This window comes from Chlamydotis macqueenii, chromosome 12 (assembly GCF_036417535.1).
Source record: "Chlamydotis macqueenii isolate bChlMac1 chromosome 12, bChlMac1.mat, whole genome shotgun sequence".
NCBI lineage: Eukaryota > Metazoa > Chordata > Aves > Otidiformes > Otididae > Chlamydotis > Chlamydotis macqueenii.
The window spans coordinates 17,641,024-17,662,767 of NC_141567.1; the positions used below are offsets into that span (position 1 = coordinate 17,641,024).

A 21,744-nucleotide genomic window follows, 5' to 3' on the forward strand; every position below is an offset into this window, starting at 1 on the left:
AGATGTGCAACCAGCAAGTTTATTAACAATACGTTCATATGCCAAGATGACTGAAAATAGGAGGGAACACAAATAACTCAAACAATAAAGCAAGCAAACCCCAAAGTCCTTATGTCCTATATATTAGGAAAAAATCTGAAGCTCAGCAAGAGAGAAAGCATAGGAAATCATATTCTTCTCTTGGTAGTTAGCCTCTGTCAAAATACAATCGAGACACTTCCCAGTATGCAGTTAATCCGTCATATAACAATAGTCAAGAGCGTTCTGGTATGGATGCAGGGGGAAAAAAAAAGAGGCTTTCATGTTCCCTTGATATTTTTAACCAAGTGCACAGCATATGCATCACTATTGTAACTTGTAAGTAAAAAGAGAGTATCAGTTAAGCTATTTTTAAATCAGAATACAAGTCATGCCATATAAAAAAAGTTTTTTATGTGCTGAACTTTCTGACTTTTCCGGAAGATCCCCTCTTCCCTCAAGCCAAATGGCATACAGTCTTTCACAAATCTGTTTGGAGCTGTTCATTCAGTCACAAAGGAATTAATGTTAGAAGGTCACGTTCCACACAACTTCTTCTCTATGAGCTCTGCAAATGTAAATCTGTTCCCGTTCAACTGTCAGCATGAGAGCAGTGGTCCAGCTACACAAACAGCATTTTCTTAACAGCTTTTTCTAGCAAGTGAAGTTATGTCTGGTGTTTACTACATTTTTTTTTACATTTCTACGTTTTAATTCTATAAATCACTGCCCAACTTGAATATGCCTTAATTTCCTTTACTCTAATGCATGTCATCTATACACTTTCAGAATAAATGGATTTACAGTAGTTTTACTTAGATAGGCTTCCATTTTGACATATTCTCCTAATCTAGTTTTTATCACATGTAAACATTTTAAGCTGCATATGGGACAGTTAAGTGCATCTAAGACCTGCACGCAAAGATTATCCTCCCTTCTTCCATTATAAAAGCTGTTGGATTTTCGCATGTGGATTTAAGTAAGGGAAAAAACTGAGCAACAATTTATTTATAAAGATAATCAGGTCCAAATACCTTCTGTTTGGATTTCAAAATGGCACTGATTTGCTTTAGTAGTACACAAATACAACTTTCTGAGAATTCTAATTGTTTCATAACACCTTGCACAAAGTATCCTGAAGACTTTTAGACTCCGCAGACATTACAGACTTGGTTTTCTCCTTCTTTGCATTTAGTGCAGTTATTAATATCTGAGGAAAGAGGTTATAAAATGACACTCTTCTGATGTGGTATCTGATTTGGCATCAAACCAGAATAGCAGGATTTGCTGCGAGGCCCAGCACCATGGTGCTCAGCTCAGCCGCAGACCAGAGGCAGTTGTGGAAACTCAGATAACTGCTTGATAAATAATCAACAAGCTCGTTATGGAACAATGACAGCATAAGGGATCTGGATGGGACCTTCAGGGGCCACCTGGCTCAGCTCTCTGCTCCCAGAGTCAAGTATACGTCTCATTTCTGAGAGAAGGTTTCACTGCTGTTCCTGGAGACTTCAACTGAAGCATATATAATCCCCCAAGCCATCTATGCCAATCCTTGTATTATTTTTAGTGTTTTAGAGATGGAAACCTGAATTGTCCTGGTTACAATTTAGGCCTCTTACTTCCTCACAGTGGAAGAAATGGATTCTTCTCTTTCTCTTCACAACCATGCCTTTACATGATTGAACACTCCTACCACAGCCCCTTTTGTCTCCTCTTTTGGCTAAATAGTCTCAGCTTGTCCAATATTTCCTCACAGGTCATGTTTTCCAGGCCTCAGATCCCACGAGAAGGGCTGGCCTCTCCACGAGCCCCTCAGTTCTCCAAGCATGGTGCCCAAGCCGGAGGTAGGACCCTAACTCACGCCTCACCGGTGTTAAATCCCAGGATTAGGTCCCGTTTTGCTGTCTGCCTGCACGTACACCCAATGTATTGTACACAAGTGTTTACTGGCTCGCACATATTTGATGTTCTCCTTTTTCCAGCTCCCCGCTGGTAAGGAAAGGGCTGGATGCTGAGGGACGGACCGCCATCACCTCAGCAGCCCGGGAGGCCCGAAGCGGTGGCACCTCGGGGCTTTCTAACAGGGCTGGCAGGGCAGCCGCAAGCGACAAGCGGCCTGGCACGGACCGGGGAGCTGCAGGAGGCTCCGGTTCGCAGCTGGGGAACCCTTCCCAGCCCCTGTGTCAGAGGCGGAGGCGACGCGGCCGCCTCAGCCCCGAGCCCCGAAGACAGCCGGGGGGAGGCGGGAGGCGGGTGGCCAAGGTGAGGGCAATGCCTTCACCGGCGCGGGCGGCGCATGCGCGCGTCGCCGGCCCGGCGAGGGGGCGAAGAAGCGCGGCGCACGGCGGCGGGCAGGCGCCGCTGGCGGCGGGATGCGATGACATCACCGCGGCGGGACGCGCGCGGGCGGGACGGCGCGGCGCGGCGGAGAGCGTGAGTGGCCGCTCCGCGCGCCCCGGCGTGGGGGAGGGGCGCGGCGGCAGCGGCGGCGGGGCGGCGCGGAGCGGAGCGCGGCGGCGGGGCAAGATGGCGGCGGGCCAGCCCTCCCCCTCCTCCGCCGCGCGGAGCCCCCAAGTGCTGCCGCGCCCGGCGGCTCCGGGCCCTCGGCCTTCCCGGGCGGCACGGCCCGGCCCTGCGCAGCGCCGGACCGGGTTGAGGGAGCGAGGCCGGTTGCTACAGGCAACCGGGAAGCCCGCGGCGGCAAGCGGGACCGGCGGGTGTGGGTTAGGCCTCGCCGTGTGGGGGAGCTCGGCCGGGCGCCTTGCCCAGGAGCCGGGCTCGGCAGCCCCCGGGGGTGCCCCGCGGCAGCTCTGCCGCAGCCTCGCGGGGAACGGGGCCTGTCCCTTCCGAAGGAGCCTGTCCCCCGTCACTGCTGCCCTAGCCCGCAGTCGTCAGCTAAGTCTGTGAGGAAATCTGGAGTTGCTCAGCCTGAGGGAGATCCCTGCCCTTGTCGTAAACCTCGCTTTGCTTTGAGTCGCACAGGTCCAGCTTTCCTGCGGTGTGAAAGGGGAGGCACACGTACTGAGAAAGCTCACTGTAAATTCTTAAAACCGTCATAAAGTGTATGAATATTTGCATTTTAAAAACTATTAACAGTGCTCATAGTTCAAACTGATAGTCTTTCTTCGCTATCAGAAAATCACAATTACAGAAGCTGACTGTACAGTAGGTCTTGCAGCATATGCAGGGGTAGGATTTGCCTTTTCTACACATTGTTCTAAATACAGATTCTTGTTTCTAAATTATTTCCAAATGCCTTGCAGTACTGGGAAAATACTTGGGCCCTCAGTTTTTTTCCTGAAGTATATATGTCCATTTAATGAGCTTTTACTGCGTGCTGGTTATAAACAGGTTAATTTAGTGGACAAAAGCACAGTTTTCTAAGATGCCTCAGTGTTTGAAGTCTCCTCATGCTGGGCCTGTCCTGATGTCTGAACTGATGGCTAATATACCATCTTAATTTGTTTTCAAAAACTCAGCTTCCTTCCACCAGCTGCAGAATGGTTCAGTTTTCATAAGCTTGGTAGGTTGCCTTAAAGCATACAAACGAGTGCAAATCTGAACAACTACCTGTTTGTTAACGTAAGTTTTGGATATTTACTTTTAGAAAAATGAGCAGTTTATGAGGAGTACAAGGTGTAATATGAGACTAAGGGAACAGCCCTCTTAAAGCAGTATCACTAATGAGAAAGACCAAGAAAAGCCCACTTTGGATCTGATTAAAGGTTAACCTTGTTCTGTTACCTAATTTCTGATAATTTGGAAGTGTCTTTAGCTTCTGCTTAGCGTCTGATTCTTTAGAAGAATAAGAACTGTTGCAGGAGAGTGTCTGCGCTCTAATCAGTACCTGGCTAGAATGTATTTCAACCCTGAAGCCAAGAGTTTAATTTTATTTCAGAATTGTTATCACTATTCTGGAAATTCTTGATAAATCTCTAAATAGTTAGTCCTGTGTACTTCTGCATTTGTGGCAATGGCTCTGTAGTTCAAAACTAGATAAGAGTTTTTACTTTCTCCGAGTTGACTTCTACAGGAACCATCACATCTTTTTTAAAAATGAGAACAGAAGTTTTCCATTTTATTTTGCGTCACCACTAATTATCTGATACTGATTTCTTAGTATGTCTCTGGTTATTAGTTATTTGAACTAATAACCAACCTGCCCTGTCCTCTGTCAGAGGAAACACTATTCTGCTTGCCTATCACTATTCTAGAGCAGTCCATGCAATAATTTGTTTAAAAAATTTAGTATTATTTGTACTGTTCCTATCTTACTACATATACATTTATGTTTCTCTGTAGAGTCGTTGTCTTTTTGTTTTCTTCTTGGGCCTTTGACTACTTCTAATAAAGAGCAATGCAAACATTTTACACAATACTGTGTTCATTTGATGTCCATGACATAAATGCTGCTAAGAAAATAAATTAATTTTAGAAGTGGCTTAAGTGAAAATTATTAATTGCATTTATTTTGACACAGGTATGAAAACTCAATGGGGTCGTCCAAAAATGTAATAAGTGAGCCTGTTGACATGGAGGAAGGCTATAACACGATGGTAAGACATTCAGCTACTGTAACAGTATGGTAGGATTTTTCCTACTGCAAGAAAAACTAATTTTTTTCCTGTTGGGAGTCATTGATAAATCAGTTGGTTTGAACCTTCTCTGAAAGTATTGGTTCTAGAAACTGAATCAATTTGATTTATTAACAACATTGATGAGAAACCTTCAAAAATGAATTTTACTGTAGAAGAAATCTGGGTATTTCTTCTGGTTTTGTGTCCTTTCTAGTTGTGTTAGTATATAGGTTTTTTGCACTTTAAGACATTTGTTTCACTGATTCCCATTTTAAACTGCTTTCGTCCAGCGTATGCTCTATTGTAAGTTGGTTACACTAACAGAGTGGTCTTTGAAGTAGCTGAGGTTAGAGCTGAAGTTATTGTCTTTGAGAATGCAACAGATGAAACTGGTGATTTTGTTTACCGCAATGTATTTATATAAATGAACACCATTAAAACAGGAATCCTCAGAAGAGGTCCTTTAACATTCGTGCCCATGCAAAGAAGCAGTACAGACTAAATAACAAAAATCTGCTACTTAAAGCCTAAGCAAATTTGTAGTTACTCCTTTTGTCTAGCAGGCAATTGTATCTAGACCACTTTGAGGAAGTTAACTTCTTTGGATAGTTAAGCAGCAAATAGGAGGGATTCAGGCTGAGGAAGCAGTCAGAAATCTATGTATGATATCACTTCACTCATATGAAGGAGGGTATTAAAGCCTGCTCTCGTCTAGTCAAATGAAGAGACTGTGTTGATACTCACTATGGCCTTTGGCACAATAGTTAACACTTCTTTGAGGCTGTACACTACATTATTGCTAACTGTCCCATTAAGACCTCCTTTAAGGGTTTGTTCATTTCTTTTGACTGATGTCTAACTTACAGAGCTCAGGATTTTAAGTCAAACTCTAGTTTCATGATACAAAGGTACTTGGAAATGTCTTGTTGAGATGCTTCTGCTTTCCTTATAAGCCTATCTGGCTTGTGAAAACATAGTTAAAAAGCGGTTTGGTGTGGACTAATGCAAAGTTTTACCCTTAAATGGGAGTTATGTTCTGGAGAAGTAGGGATGGAAAACAACTGTCTTGGCAGCAGTTGTGCAGGAAGGAACCTCGGGATTATAGAGGGTCATAGGTGCGTTATGCATTAGGAAGAGTTGTGTCTGCTCTGACCAGGGTACAGGGACTTGGGGTTTGGACTAGACCTGCAGAGGTCCCTTCCAGGGTTCATTATTCTCTGGCTATGTAAGTTGTGCTAATTTATGTGTGATATGTCATGACATATGTGTTATTATATCATAAGTGATAAAGAGGTAATATCATATTGCAAAAAACCCCTGTGTGTCGTTTTGAGATGATTAAATAGGAGTATCATCATTAAGTGGGAGATGTGAATAACCTAACCACACAGTGTTTAGCATTGAGGAAGTCTTCATTGAAATATTCACATCTGCTTTTGAACATTGTCTTTCAAAGACAAGTGTGAATGAGCTGGAGACAATCTGGGAGAGAAAACTGAAGTGCTCAGGTTCAGAAAGCTTGAAATCTGAGATCTGGAAAACATGAGAAAAAAGATTAAAGGAATAGAGTTGGTAAGCCTGGAATATAGGAAGACCTGAAGGAAGAAATGGAACGTAACAAATAACAGGAAAGAAAAAAATTCAAATGGTTTCCAAGTCTTCTGTGTATGGCAAGAATGGGCTCATGCTGTAGGAATGCCATAGTTAAATATTATGTAGATTGTGCCGAGTGAACGCTGTCTTGCTGATGGATGGTTTGAAAGAAAAGATGCAATAAACAGGGAATGATTTGTTTACCTAGTTCATTTTTGGCGGTTGGGGATGCCATAGATTAGCTTTACTTGCAGCTAAGGTGAGTCTTTGGGTCTTTTTTTGAAGATTTGAGAATAAATTACTGCAAAATGCAGCCTGAACATTCTTCATTTGGTTTAAGACAGACACATTTCAAAGGCGATTATGTTAAAACTATTTGACTCTTTTCTGAGGTAAGCTACCACATATATTTACTTTGGGAGTTTATACTGTAATTTAAAGCGATTTTAAAACAGTTATGTGATATTCATGGATCTTTAACTCTTAGATAGATGATGGAAAGTGTATCATTAAACAACAAGGAGCTAAAAACCCAAGCCAGACTTGATTCAGCAGAATTGTTCACCCTTACTAAAAATTCCTGGCGAGAACAGACAATCAATTATGTAGAATACAGAGAGACTAGAACCAGTTTAGTACAGGTCCTGTTTTTTCACGTGCCTTGCTTGGATTTCTTTGAGCCAAAATCTATAATTTATTTTATTTATTTCATTAGGTTTTCTAAAAGTTCATTTATATGTGAGTGCTGTTTTTTTCTTTGTTTTCATTATATTACATAGCAATATCTCTAGGTCAGTCTGTGGAGCACTAGATGGCACACTGTGACTTTGAAACAAGCAATTGAGGACATCTGGATGGGAGAAACCTAAGTTAAATATTATTGTATAAGCATTTAAATAAAAGCAGTTTCTCATTTGTGTTGCGTTTCTTACTGCCTTAATAAATTACAGCCACTCATCTCCTGTATTCATTTTTACTGTATTTTCTTTCTAAAGATGTACTAGTTCTGTACAACAAAGTGGGTACAGGCTTGAGTCATGTGATGGTAAGAATGAAGAGAGGAAAAATGCATCTTCCGATTAGTGCTATAGAAAATCAGTCTGTTCATGCCTAAGATAATGGTGAGATTTATGTAACTTCTTTGTGGTTAAGTTTGTCAGCATTTAAAAATAACGTGGTCAGCAGTTTTGTGCTGTCATGGTACAGAAATTTAGCATTACATTATATAGTTTGGCTTTTGTTTCAAGTTATTTTCTGAGGGATAACTTGATACACTGTAGAAGAGGCAAAGTTTTGTCTAATGGACATCTTTCAGTTGACACAAATATTTCCTAATATTTGTTTCAAAGGTCTTGCAATGATGTTTTTTGCAAGTGCAAAGAAATATGTTTATTAAGTCAATGAAGTTCATCCTCAGTGCCTCTCATTCTGTCTTTGAACAGCAGCAGCTTTCTAGTAATAACAGCTAACTTAAATTACCAGGAATTACTCTCTAGGTTCTTGTCTTCTCAGTGGAAGAAAGGTGGATTTTTTATGTGTTTCCGATATTTCCGATAAATCTCGTGCCTTTCTCCAGACTGTCTTCAGTCACTTAACACATGTATTTTGGTCTCATGCAGCTTTTATCTTGAATAATTAGTTCTAATTAACACAAGGTAACTAAACCATCTGTGAAGCCTACTGTGATGCTCTGGCAGCATTGACAGTCAGTTAAAAATGTGTGGTGTGGACATACCCATACTGCGGGCGGGGTAGTAACTCTCATGTCGTGTTAATGAATCAATCGGCTTATCACGCAGAAAAACAGCTGGTTGTGAAAGTGAGTGTCTACACCTGTTTCAGATACTTGCTGGAACTTCAGTGCCTGCGCACCCCGCTTTGGAATAGTTTGACCAGATGTTGCATGAAATTAACGTATCAAGCAAAAAATTTATATGCATACATATTTTTCCATCTCTCTATTTCTTGTTTTCAGGCTTCTTTCCAACGCTCTAATAGTCATGACAAAGTGAGGAAAATAGTTGCAGAAGAGGGACGTACAGCAAGGAACCTAATTGCATGGAGTGTTCCACTGGAAAACAAAGAAGATGATGGTATGTGTTCTACCCACCAAAGGCTTCCCCTGAATTTTTCCTCTTCCATTCCTTTGTCCACTGGAGTTACTTGTATGGAAACAAGCTTTTTTTACAAAATGCACCCTGCAGTTGACAGATCACTTTATAAAACCTTCACAGTCACAGATTAAAAACTGTTTTAATTTAGTCTTTAAGCAACATCTAAGAGTGTTCTCTCTTGCTGATATTATCAAGATACTTCTGCAATATAGTAATGTTATCTTAAAATCTTGGACTTGGAAAAGGCTATTGAAAATGGATCTCATAACTGGGGAATTCAAAATTGTCGGGATGGCTTAGAACAATCCAACAAATTGCTCTCTGTACTCTAAAACAAGTATATTTGCAAGTTTCTTTTAGTATAACTTCAGTCCGTGGTAAACGTATGTGAAGAATCTTTGAAGAAGGGATACATGGGGATGGTTTTCCATAATGTGAGTCCTCAGAACAGTTTTGTTACTGTTCTAATATTCTCTTGTGGCATGCTGACTTAAGGAGCCAGGAATTGACTTCAGTTTTTATACTGATCAAGCTGTTCCAGATGTCAGAATGTTGTTTTTGGGGACTTCATCTCAAGTATTTCTGTAGCTCACATGTTCCCGTGGAGGTGCTGCTGTTTTTGAGAACTAGACAGGAGTATCTGAAAGTATTTTTTTTTTTTTTTTTCTGTGGGGGTTGATGAGCACTGGAACAAGTTGCCTAGAGAAGCTGTGGGCAATCTTGGAGATACTCAAAAGCTGACTGGACATAGTCATGGGCAGCTTGCTCTAGCTGACTCTGCTTTAAGCTGAGAGGTTGGAGTAGATGATCTCTAGAGGTTCCTTGCAACCTCAGCTGTTCTGTGATTCTGCCAGTGGAGAAGATATTTCTATAAACAGTTATGTCTAAGTTACAAGATAATTGACTCTGTGTCTGAAGCAAACTGAAGCAAAGTTTAAGCTGTCTTTGGCTTTTCTTGGCATTAAGGTGTATTTGTGACTTTTTTTAAAGCTGAAAAGTCTAAAGTGACAAAAGACAGTAAGGTGCATGAAAACACAAATGTTTGCATGTGGACATTTGTATAGGTTTTGTCGAGGAAATCGCATTCGGTTCAGAATGCATAGGTGTAACTGTTAAGTTATCTGTCATTCTGCTTGTCACTGTTCATCAGCTAAACATCCTAAACCCAATTACAAAGGTCCACATTTACAGGCTTTGGTTTCCAGTTCTGACTCTTTTACTTCAGCATTGTCCCAGCTATCTTACTACATTTTGTATAGCAGTGTTTTTAGTAAGCACTAACTGGTTGGCATAAAAACACATACTGTGAATGTGGGAAGAGAAAATGGAAGTGATTTGAGCGTAATCTGACCAAGTAGAATACATACCTACTATCTTTGGATCACATGCAGCAGCAACTCAGTTTATTGTCCAGTTTATTGTCCAGTTCTGGAGCCCCCAGCACAAGAAGGACATGGACCAGTTGGAGAAGGTCCAGAGGATGCCACAAAGATGATAAAAGGGCTGGAGCACCTCTCTTATGAGGACAGGCTGAGAGAGTTGGGGCTGTTCAGCCTGCAGAAGAGGAGGCTCCGGGGAGACCTGATAGCGGTCTTCCAGTACCTCAAGGGGGCCTACAAGAAAGATGGGGAAAGGCTGTTTAGTAGGGCCTGTTGCGATAGGACGAGAGGTAATGGTTTTAAAATAGAGGGGGGTAGATTTAGATTAGAAATTAGGAAAAAAATTTTTACGATGCGGGTTATAGAACACTGGAACAGGTTGCCCAGAAAGGTGGTGGAGGCCCCATCTCTGGAAGCGTTCAAGGCCAGGCTGGATGAGGCTCTGAGCAACCTGACCTAGTCAGGGATGTCCCTGCTCCTTGCAGGGGGGTTGGACTAGATGACCTTTGAAGGTCCCTTCCAACCCTAACCATTCTATGATTCTATGATTCTATTATCAGCTAATAGAGGAATGTAGGAGAGGTTGTCTGAGCAGCCATGGAAAGGTTAGGAAAGCCAGAGCCTGACAGAATTAAATCTGGCCAGGGACGTCAAGGGCAACAAGAAAAGCTTCGTTAGGTACGTCAGGGATAAAAGGAGACCAAGGAGAATGTGAGCCCTCTCCAGAAGGAAGTGGAAGGCTGAAGTACTCAACAACTTTTTTGCCTCAGTCTTCACTGACGGTGGCTCTAACCACATTGCCCAAGTCGCAGAAGGCAAGAGCAGGGACTGGGAGAAAGAACTGCCCACTGTAGGAGAAGAGCAGGTTCAGGACCATCTAAGGAACCTTGGTCCTTGGGACCTGATGGAATACATCCACGGGTCCTGACGACACTGGTGGATGAAGTTGCCAAGTGGCTGTCCATCGTATTTGAGAAGTTGTAGCAGTCCAGTGAGGTTCCCAGTGACTGGAGAAGGGAAAACATAGCCCCCGTTTTTAAAAAGGTAAATGAGGAAAACCCAGGGAACTAAAGGCCAGTCGGTCTCATCTCTGTGCCTGGCAAGGACATGGAGCAGATTTTCCTGGAAGCCATGCTAAGGCATCTGTAAAATAAGGAGGTGATTGTGACAGCCAACATGGCTTTGCTAAGGGCAGATCGTGCCTGACAGGTCTGGTGACCTTCTATGACAGGATTACAGTGGATAAGGGAAGATCAACTGATGTCATCTACCTGGACTTGTGCAAAGAATTTGATGCTGTCCCACACGACATCTTTGCCTTTAAACTGGAGAGACATGGATTTGACAAACAGACCGCTCGGTGGATAAGGAGTTGACTGGATGGTCCCACTCAAAGAGTTGTGGTCAGTGGCTTGATGTCCAAGTGGAGACCAGTGACGAGTGGCATTCCTCAGGGGTCAGAATTGGGACTGGACCTGTTCAACATCTTTGTTGGTGACAGGGACAGTGGGAGAGAGTGCACCCTCAGCAGGTTCACCAGTGACACCAAGCTGTGTGGTGCTGTCGACATGCTGGAGGGGAGGGATGCCATGCAGAGGGACCTTGACGGGCTAGAGAGGTGGGCCTGTGCCAACCTCATGAGGTTCAGCAAGGCCAAGTGCAAGGTCCCACACGTGGGTTGGGGCAATCCCAGGCACAAATACAGGCTGGGTGGAGAATGGATTGAGAGCAGCCCTGAGGAGAAGGACTTGGGAGTGCTGGTGGACGAGAAGCTCAGCATGAGCCGGCAATGTGCGCTTGCAGCCCAGAAAGCCAACCATGTACTGGGCTGCATCAAGAGAAGCGTGGCCAGCAGGTCGAGGGAGGTGATTCTCCCCCTCTACTCTGCTCTGGTGAGACCCCACCTGGAGTACTACGTCCAACTCTGGAACCCCCAACATCAGAAGGACGTGGACCTGTTGAAGTGAGTCCAGAGGAGGCCACGAAGATGATCAGAGGGCTGGAGTACCCCTCCTATGAGGATAGGCTGAGAGAGTTGGGGAGACCTTACAGTCGCCTTCCAGTACCTAAAGGAGGCTTATAAGAAAGATGGGGAGAAACTCTTTAGCAGGGCCTGTTGTGATAGGAGAAGGGATAATGGTTTTAAACCAGAAGGAGCAGATTCAGACTGGAGGTAAGGAAAAAATTTTTTACAATGAGGGTGGTAGAACAGTGTCACAGGTTTCCCAGAGAGCTGGTGGAAGCCCCATCCCTGGAAACATTCCAGGCCAGGTTGGATGGGGCTCTGAGCAACCTGGTGTGGTTGGAGATGTCTCTGCTCCTTGCAGGGGGGTTCTACTGGATGGCTTTTAAAGATCCCTTCCATCCCAGACTATTCTGTGATTCTATGATTATCATGAGTGTGTGGATCCGTAAGTGGGCCAGTGCTGTATTCTTCTGGCACCTTCATTTACATCTGTCTCCAGAAGATGCACTTACCTATTTGCTAGTCTTACGGTTGCCTGCATGTTCATGAGTGTGTTAATAGATCCATTGGTACTGTTAGACTAGTCACATTCATCATTTAAGCAGAATAGAATTGGGGACCAAAGTATTTGTGGATTCTGAATTACACTTTTGGGGAAGGTAGTAGTATGAGTGAGTGTATGTGAAAAGGAGCAGTTGACTTTGTGTCCTAGAAGGAGAGTCTTACAACTGTGAAAAATTCACTAGTCTGATACTCTGTCTCCAGAATTAAATTTCTAACTATTTTTTAGCTACTTGTGAGTTGATTCAATTTCTGTGTAAAGACTCTGTTATTTTTTAATACTGTTTTGCTTGTAATATTCTCTTAGAAACTTTCAAGTAAGACTTTCTCCTTAAAAAAATGAAATGTGGTGGTGTTGTAGATGAGTATTTGCTCCAAGTCTAACATTTTCTGCCAAAACATGAAGAATTAATAGAAAAGTGACTTTTTAGCCTTCATTAAGTGGTTATGTGTGATAATTAAAATCCAAGTAGCTATATTAATTTCCTTCTTTTGGTTATATTAGCACCATGGTAATTTTTAAACATTTTGTCACTAGTGCATTCTTCTTTTTAAAATTTCTTCATTGAATCATAGGGTGACCTTTTTGCACCATACAAAGAATCTGATAATAGTTGCCTGATGGAATATTTCCCTGTGGAAGGGAACTTGTGGCTAATGAAAGTCTGGCAGAACCAGATTCTTTATCTCTTGACCCTTCTCTTGGCACAGAGGGTATATATGTTGGTGTCGGTGAGCTCTGATTCATTTTGTGCTGATCTTTCAATATGTATTTTGTCCCTGAAGGAATGATACAGCAATATTGTGAATTAGGACAGCTCTAACTTCTTCAGAGGTGGTGTAAATCAGGCCAAAGGTTTGGGTTGCCTGAGCCATTCCTGCAAGTCTTCTGTACAAAGCAGAAATCTGTCTTTGTGTAGTTTCTTCTGCGTGTAATGTTCAGAGGTATTGCTTTGGCAGTAACGGTGTGTGATTTAACATTTTATTACTGTTACTCATTATGAGATTTTTTTTTTTTCTGTAGAGAAAATGAGGGTATGGGCATTTGCTATTACTGGTGATAGTGTTGTAGAGGATTGGTAAATTATAGTGCTGGACTCATTTTTTTAGTTTGTATGCTTTCTGTTTCCTTTAAAAATCGTATGCTTATGTCCTTCTTAACATTTAACTTTTCCTCTGGAAGACCTGTGTATTTTATATAAAGGAATTGGGTAAAAGACCAATAATGAAAAGAATTGCAGTCAAAACCTTCAGTTTCCTTAATGGAAATGTATAGTTTGTGTCAATAAGAAATGTTTCCTTAAAAAGGAGAGGGAGTTCTGGATTGGCAGGTGGTAATTCTATTACATGTTTTGGAGCAGCATGCACCCTTGTTACGTCAGATCTGAAATTCTGGTTATGAGTACACCTCAATGACATGAGAAAATCCATAACATGGTGGCAGTGGTCTGGAAGGGGCAGTGATTGTTAACACATTTCAGCTATTGAAACTACAATGCTCCGTCACAGGATTCATTGGTATGCAGCAGATTCTGTTGGATAGACTAATTAACAGTGCAGTTGACTTTGTGTCCTGGGAGGAGAGTCTTACAACTGTGAAAAATTGACTAGTCTGATACTCTGCCTTACTTTAAATGAGATTCAGGCAACCGGGTCTTATCCAAGTCTCATTTTTGTGAAAATGTTTCTTAAGATGGACAGCTGCGCCAGTTGGGGCCAGTAAGATCAAGTCTGGAGTACAGGCTGTTGTATGTAGCAATGGCACTGTAATGTAGGCTGACTGTCTTACGGGTTTTATAGGTAAAATGGAAGAAGAGAAGTAACAGAGTAAATTTCTCATGCTCTGTATAAGAGCTGGAGCAGAACAACAGGATGCGTACTCAGTTGTAGCCTCAGATCTATTCAAGGAGATTAAAAGAAATATAATTGAAAATTGTTATTGTTCCTGCTGGAGGCATGATGATGAACAGTGTCAAGGGCGCTGAAACAACATACACAGTTGATCTCTGCCACAGAGAGAACAGAAATTAGGGCTGCTATTAATTACTAAATTTAAAGGTTATTCCCACATTTCTCCTATCAGTAAAATTATCCAAAAGAGAGAGATGAAAGAGATGATTGTTGAGATTGTTAGTATAAAAATAGTTTATCAATGGCATTTTTTTTTTTGACGTATTAGCCCCTCAGCTTTTTGTGACAGGAAGTCTTCACAAATCATAAACCCTTTGTGCTTCATATTTAATTACCAGACAGAGGGGAAATGGACTTCAAGCGTAAAATATGACTGTAGCTCCCTGAATGCTGCAAAACTTTGCTAATTTATATATTTCACATTGGCAACTTAATAGCTAATGAGTTGATCATCTTTGGTTACTGTTGTGCTTTCCTTAAAATTCAGTAAAAGCCTGGCAAGTAATGCCCTTCATCTGTCATTGAGTTCCTGTGCGCCTCATAGCAACGCTAGTATGGTATAGTTACATACCAGTAGTCATGAACATCCCCATAACCACTGAATAGTGCTCTTGTATTGTCGCTGTTTGTGAATATAACAGGACAAAAGCAGAAAGGAAGACATCTTCTAACAACCAGAGGCGTTTGTTAGAAGAAGACGACTTAATAAAGCTTGGAAATGTGACTGCTGCAGAAAGAGGAAACTTTTTGGCTCGTACAGCTGAAGAAGAAATTAATCCTTGCACGCATTTTTTGCTTTAAAGTTTGCAAAACCTGGTATTCACATAATTTTTGTTTTCTTCGAGTTTCTGCCTTGTATAGAAAGTTCCTGAAGACTTGCTTTTGTCTTTACAGGGGACTTATTCAGACATTTCCCAGTTCTTAGATGATGGATTAGTATTCTATTAGTATTCTATTTGTTGTAGAATCTAAAGAGACTGCAACTTTTTTGTGTATTCATCTGCGCTTTATTAGTTTCCACATACCCGTCTTTGTTTGTAAGCCTTTTCACTGTGCAAGTTCTCCATGCCATTGCATTCAAAATCTTATCTTTGCGGAATGTCAGTAATCTTAGAGGAGAGACTTCGGTGGTTGAAATATTTCAGTTATCATAATTCTGACACGGAACTGATCTGCAGTTTAAGCTTTTTAGTGAATAGGAAGTTTTTATACATACAGGAGCTGGATCAAATTTTTTCCTGAATGCTGCTAAATTGAGGTCAATGTATTAATTTGTACCTGTTGTTTTGGCTAATGTAGCATTTAAAAAATGAATTATCAAGCAAATAATTTTTAATTTGCTTTAAAATTAAAGGCCTTGTTCCCTGGAACAGCCAGTGATGCAAACCAGCTGTACAACTCCTTGATTAAGACAAGTTTACAGCTGCTTTACATAACCAGAGCAATGGGAAACAGCTGGACTGTGTTAAGGAATTGGGCCCAAGAACTGTTAAAAACTCTGCTGGACAATTCTGAGATTCAAGAATGAGCTTCATGATCTAGGAAGAAACTATATTCAATTAATGCATTTATTTGCTTGGCTTCATCCAGCTAAATAATCTCAAAACTTTTAATTAGATGTAATCTGTGCTAGACAGTACTCTTGCCGTAGTTAGTTTTTTCTCTTACGCACTTACATTTTTGGTAATTGGATCCTGTGGTTTTCATGTTGTGCAAGTTAGATAATTTTTTTTTCTTTTAAAAAATTATCATTGAGCAAATTTCAAAGATTAAATGCAAACATGTCAGGTCTAGGATAACACAAATTCATCTATGCAAAGATAACTCTTAATCAGTTAAGAAATTGCCACCACCACAGCACTGAGACCTGAAATCATACTTTCTGACTGGGGGAATTTTGAAAAGCATTTTGGAAGCGTAGTTGCTGAAGTGACTTCATCTAGGCAGTGGAGGGAGACAGGTACATTTGGGAAGGCATTTCAAATCTTAAGGAGACTGACTCATGCTCTGCGAATGTTTTTCTCTCTTCCTTTGACTACCTAAATTTAGGTGAAGTAAATCCAGTTCCAAGTTCTGTTTTTCCCCATCTTTCTTGGAAGAAGATACATAAATCTACTGAGAAGTTGTTTGAACAGTTTGAGAAAGACTAAGTTATTACATTTGTATATTACATTTGATATTCCTTGTTTTAATTCTGTAAGAATATCTGATTGAGCAGTCATTCAAGAGCAGACTTTTTTCAACCTGTACAGAAAACTAGTATAATATTTGACATGTAGATTGTAATGATACAGTTTTCAGAGGCACTGAGCACTTCGAGGTAGGTTATCTTTGTTGAAGGAAGTCTGAAATTCTTGCCTTTCTGTGTAATCTTATTTGTTTTCTGTGCTTTCTGGCATTATCCGCATTTGAACTGTGGAATGTGTATTTGGAATATGCAAATTTGCAAACCTCTTAACTGGTAAATTGTGCCCGTAGCAGTACATGGCAAGATGGGATATGTGCATTTAGAATGCTCTATCTAATTAAAATAATTATTGTTGATTAAAACAATTGCTCCTCCTGCAGGAAAATCAAAATGGCAAGCTGGTGGAAAAACAAAGAGGGTGACTCAAGGAACACACAAGACTACAAAACAGGTATCTGCTCATTTTTCATTTTGGTTATGACATAAAATTTATGACATAAAAGTGTTTTGTGATGTCACTGATGCATTGTTGGCCGAATAGCGCATGTATAAAACTGTGCACACATTGCATTTTTAAAGCAGACAAGTTTCAAAGTCAAGTATTCAGAAGCTTAAAAATGCCAGAATTTAGATTATCTTCCTCAGCCTTTACTTTTGGTATTCCCTAACCTCTGGATGCATGACTTTTTGGCACAAAAGTTGTTTTAAGGAAGGTGCTGTTCAACAATAAAATGATACGGGATATTTTTCCTGTAAGCATGCTGCTTATACAAGGGCTACCTCTCTGCCCAATTTCTAATTTAAGGAGATGCTTTATTTCCTGACCTCCTGTCTTAATGGCTGAAGAATTTTGATTTAAAATTTCAATATATCCTATTTTGGAAAATCTAGTCCAGGTGTGTAAAATTTCCAAGAGTTAGGACTTAAAAGCAAGTCCAAATGAGAACTATCAAGAAGAAACCGCTCTTATTTTTATTCTTTTTTTTCTCTATATGAGTGACAATCTTAATTACATTAATAAAGTATTATCTCAATCTTTCCATATGTTTAGTATTTTAAACAGTTGGTTTTCTTTGATTAATGGATTTAGCTATTAGTATGGCTTTAGCCATTTAGTATTTTGAGACAGTCTGTCAGATTTTTATAATATGGCATATGGAAGTTGTTATTTTTGGGGAGAAAAAAAAAGAGGAAAAAATGTTCTGCTTGCATAGAGATATATTTGCATCTAAAACATAGGCATGTTGTTTTCCCAATTTAGTTAAGCAAGTATTAACCTCATGTTCTTTCTTCACGTGCTACTGTGTTACAAACACTGTGTATCCTGGTTTTCTTGTTCTGTGAAGGTGGAATTCTATTGATGTCCTTGGGGCTCCCTGTAAGGGTTTACCCTCAGAACCTTTTGGGTGTAAGAGTAGTGCGCTACATAGTTTGGGTGCTGTCTATTTTAGTCACCTGAGTTTTCAGGAGAATACTTGATTGTTACTCAGTGGCTCTGTGTGGGATTGCTATACTAAAACTATATTGCAGAAGCAGTGCATTCCTAGTGGATGCAATCAAGGTTTGAAATGAACTGCTGAGTGTGCATCTTGGCACTTCAATTTGACATTCAGCATCTTTATTTCTACTGCATTTCAGACACTGGATATTGCTGTAATTTATTGGCTTTTTTTTTGTTACTTTTGTTGAGCCTTCAGTTTTCATTTTCCTGTAGATGTATGTAAATGGGGCACTAATCTCAAGAAAATAAACTTACAAGAACTCTTTCATATGACCTTATCAACCTCATCTTCCTCTTGGTAGGGTACTGGCAAATCTACTTGCAATAAATTTTGGCATCTTGAGGATAAACATACACTTCATACTTACCAGAACTCCAAGGCTAGTTACTGAAACTATTTCGGGGGGGGGGGGGGCGGGGGAATTAAAAATTTCAGTTTTAATGTCACTTTCACCATTCACAGAGTTACTTGAGACATAAGAAGGAATATTCCTGTGTTTCTTAATGTCAAAGGCACAGAAAGCTTTGCATTTTCCACAGTTAAAGGTTTCAACTGTCACTACAAGTGAAATAATATGAACTAGCCCCATGGAATCTTTGCCATTCTTGGGTGGGTTTTGTTGTTCTAGTGAGGACAAGCTTCAGTGTAGGCCTCCTAGATGATGTCTATATAAGCCATCATCACACTCTGGGTAAGCATGCATATTGAGGGTGGGAGGAGGCCAAGGCAAGCTATTTTTTTGTGAGCCTGTAAACACTATGATTGATTTTTCCTTTTGTTTTGTTGGGTTTTTTTTGTGTTTTCTTTTTTTGTAACGTGCGATGAGTTGCAAAGTTGTTGAACGTAGATTAAGTTTTGGATAAGTGTATTGTCAAATGCTAAGGGCTCTGAGATCACTTAGAAGATTCAGAAGTAAGTACTTATATCCAGTTAAGAATGATCTGTAGAAATTTGCAGGATTGGAGCTTTAGAACTCTGCTCAGAAAAGCTTAATTCTGTGTCCTTGTGTTTTGCCAGGGGACAGAGGCTTGTGTCTCAATTACTAGCCAAAGTCTTAGTTGGAAGCAGTAGACTCAAGGATGCACTTGGAGTCTGGGGCTTGGGCATCGTTCTTTCTTGGTGAAGGTGTGGGATCATTGCCTTATTGTTCTTGAGACTACACTGTTAGAAATATTTTGTCCTGTGCCCGTGTGTTCGCTCAGAATACCAGAGAGGTCAAGTGGTGATCATCTCTGGAAACTGGGTTTTGCTATTGCATTACTCTCAACCTGAGCACGACACTGAAAAATATGATCTGGTGAAAAGTACATACTTCTAATAAATACTGTTTAATTAAAATTTAATTCCAGGAAGGATGAATAAGAATAATAAAGTTATAGCAGTATATTGGCACAGAAACTACAGTCTTGAAAAGTCTGTACCTAGTCCAGCATTTCTTGCTTTTCACAGTGAAAGATTAGTTTGATTAATTAGAAAATTTACTTAAGATGCTTAGAGGTAAAGATTCTTCTGGAAAATATCCAGATTAACTCAGAAATCTTGATAATTTTTTGGTGTTTGCATTAAACATTTGTACAGGATATAGCAGTCTGTAGTAAAATATTAGTAGCATCTTGATGTTAAAAGTAGTCTTTGCTGCAACTCTTGAGTGACTACTGGCTTTCATTTCAGAAAAGCTGGTGCCAGTCAAACTTGATTAAGTTTCAAAATAGCTTGCTGAGTTTGATCTTTTTTTCATGGAATTTCTGGAGACTGAAGTGCCAAACATGGGACACAATTTGAGTTCTTCTCTGAAAATTGACTTCTATTTCCTTGAGTGGCAGATATCAGACTGTGACAAATTTGAATGTACAGTGTTAGAACTGACTTGTGTCAGGAACTTAAAATATTATTTCTATTAACTAACTGCCAGCTTAATGCTTATCTGCTTGTGTGATTGTGTTTACAAGAAATTTGGTAGTTTAGGGATTTGCATCCTTTCAAAGGTGTTCTGCTGGAATATGTGTGACTGTAAATATTGCTTAGGTTTTACTTAGACATTGGAAATCTGCTTACAGGGGTAACAATGGAACTGCAATTAACACAGTTCAGTGCTGTTCTCCTAAGTCAGATATGGCTGATGTATTAGAAGGATCATAAATGGATGCCAGATAGACTAGATGAATAATATTTATTGCTAAATATCAAAACATACTCCGCGACACTATCTTAAAGATACATTTGAAAATGTATATTTTGAATAGTGCATAATATGCATGGTTCCCATTCCAGAACAAGTGATCCTTTATATGAAAAATATTAGCTGAATGAGTAGAAACCTCATCACTTTACCAAGGTCACATTTTATAAATACAGGCAGCAAAAGGTAACATGGTTATTTTAATACAGCTATTTATGATTCGTAGGTTAAGGTTGGGTCATTATAAACTGAATTTTAAAGCAGCTGTAAATTAGCCAGTACAAGCTTTTCTTTAAAGGTTTATATACAAGGCCTCAGCTAAGGAGCATCTTTTGTCCAAGCAGTCCTTTAAGAGCTGACTCATGTCATAGAAGAAAAAATATGAAATGTTCTGACATATGAAACCCTCCTGAAATTCATCATTGCTTGTTTATGATATGCATCTTTTCTGAACATCTCTCGTGCATACATTAGCTGGGGTTCATCTGGAGTACACTTAGAGCATTTTGAGATATATGTAAGGGTAGCAGAGATGTTAGTATGATTGTAGTAAATCAGATTCCCATTCTTCCCCTTCTTACAGAAAAAATATAATCTGAACAAAAACACAGGTGAGAGCATAACCATTTTGTCAGCCTTGTGTCTAATTCCTTAATTACAAAGCAGAATTTGCTGTGTTTAATCCTGTGTAGTACAGGTGGTCAGAGCACTTGGGACAATAAGCAGACTAGAACCCAGAGAGAGAGAGGCTGCTGAAGAAACAGAGCTCTGGAATTTGCTGAACAATTTGGCAGGTTCTATCTTCATGTTAGGGTTCAATTCCCTTGTAATGGGAAGCTGTGTTCATGGTGTGAATTTGTGAAATAGGGCCCCTAAAATCTAGAGAAGAAAGTTGTTTATATACAATAGTTGAAAAATTATTTGGTTATTGCCTACTTTCCCATTCTGTAATTTGAGCATGAGAAATACAAGTTCATTTACATATTTCCTAAATATGCAGGGAACTTATTGTAGATTAGGCACAATTTGCTGGAATTCAAGAGGAATCCACATAAACCAAAGATCCTCTTAAGGAGAATAAGGAAAATGTTCTCTAAACCTTGTAAAATCTTTGGGTGTCTATTCTATATATTTCATCATAAAATTATTATTACAGCTCTTCCTTAAAAGTACTTCCATTGAGAAGTCCGCCAAAACCCATGCTACAGTTCCTGATTACCTTATGTTGCCTGTGGTCTTAAAATTACTTTTCTGTAAGAATTCTCTGTCTCCAAGTATAAAGTTACCTGCCGTTAAATTCTCCTTTTGACACAAAGAAATACTATTTCCCAGCTTTTTCCATAGTGGACGAAAAGGCTTGAATCTCAGTCAGTTGTTCTGCTATTTACAGTATTTCTAGTTAGTAATGAGATATTTTAATTATAAACTCTGAGTACTGGCGTGTGCAATGTTGTTTTTGGTTGTTTTTATTCAATCACCAAAAGCAGAGTTTTTAGAATGGGATTTTGCTGTAATCCCTACAAGTGTACTCCAGTAAGAACTGATTTTCTGGAGATCTGTGCCACAGTGGAACAGTACATGAAGACTACATTAAAGGTGCTATTCAAATGAATGCAGTAATGAAGAAAAAATAAAAAAGGCAGACTGTTGCACCACATAGCTGATACCTCCATCACAAAGTGGCACACAGTTCGACGTCGCTTTGGGTTTATTGGAGGCACTTGTCCACCTGGCTACTATGGAATGCAGAAGT

General features: G+C 40.2%; 1 protein-coding gene across 1 annotated transcript in view; it reads left to right on the forward strand.

The window, feature by feature from the left end:
* Window positions 1-2,352: 2,352 nt before the first annotated feature.
* The window catches only part of SCAPER (S-phase cyclin A associated protein in the ER), a 157,748-nt gene continuing 138,356 nt past the window's right edge, over window positions 2,353-21,744 (forward strand). Inside the window, exons 1-4 of the mRNA XM_086757440.1 lie at window positions 2,353-2,454; window positions 4,502-4,577; window positions 8,167-8,284; window positions 16,691-16,761. Of these exons, the coding sequence (XP_086613566.1) occupies window positions 2,399-2,454; window positions 4,502-4,577; window positions 8,167-8,284; window positions 16,691-16,761 (321 nt within the window). The 5' untranslated portion in view covers window positions 2,353-2,398. The remainder of the gene's footprint in view (window positions 2,455-4,501; window positions 4,578-8,166; window positions 8,285-16,690; window positions 16,762-21,744) is intronic.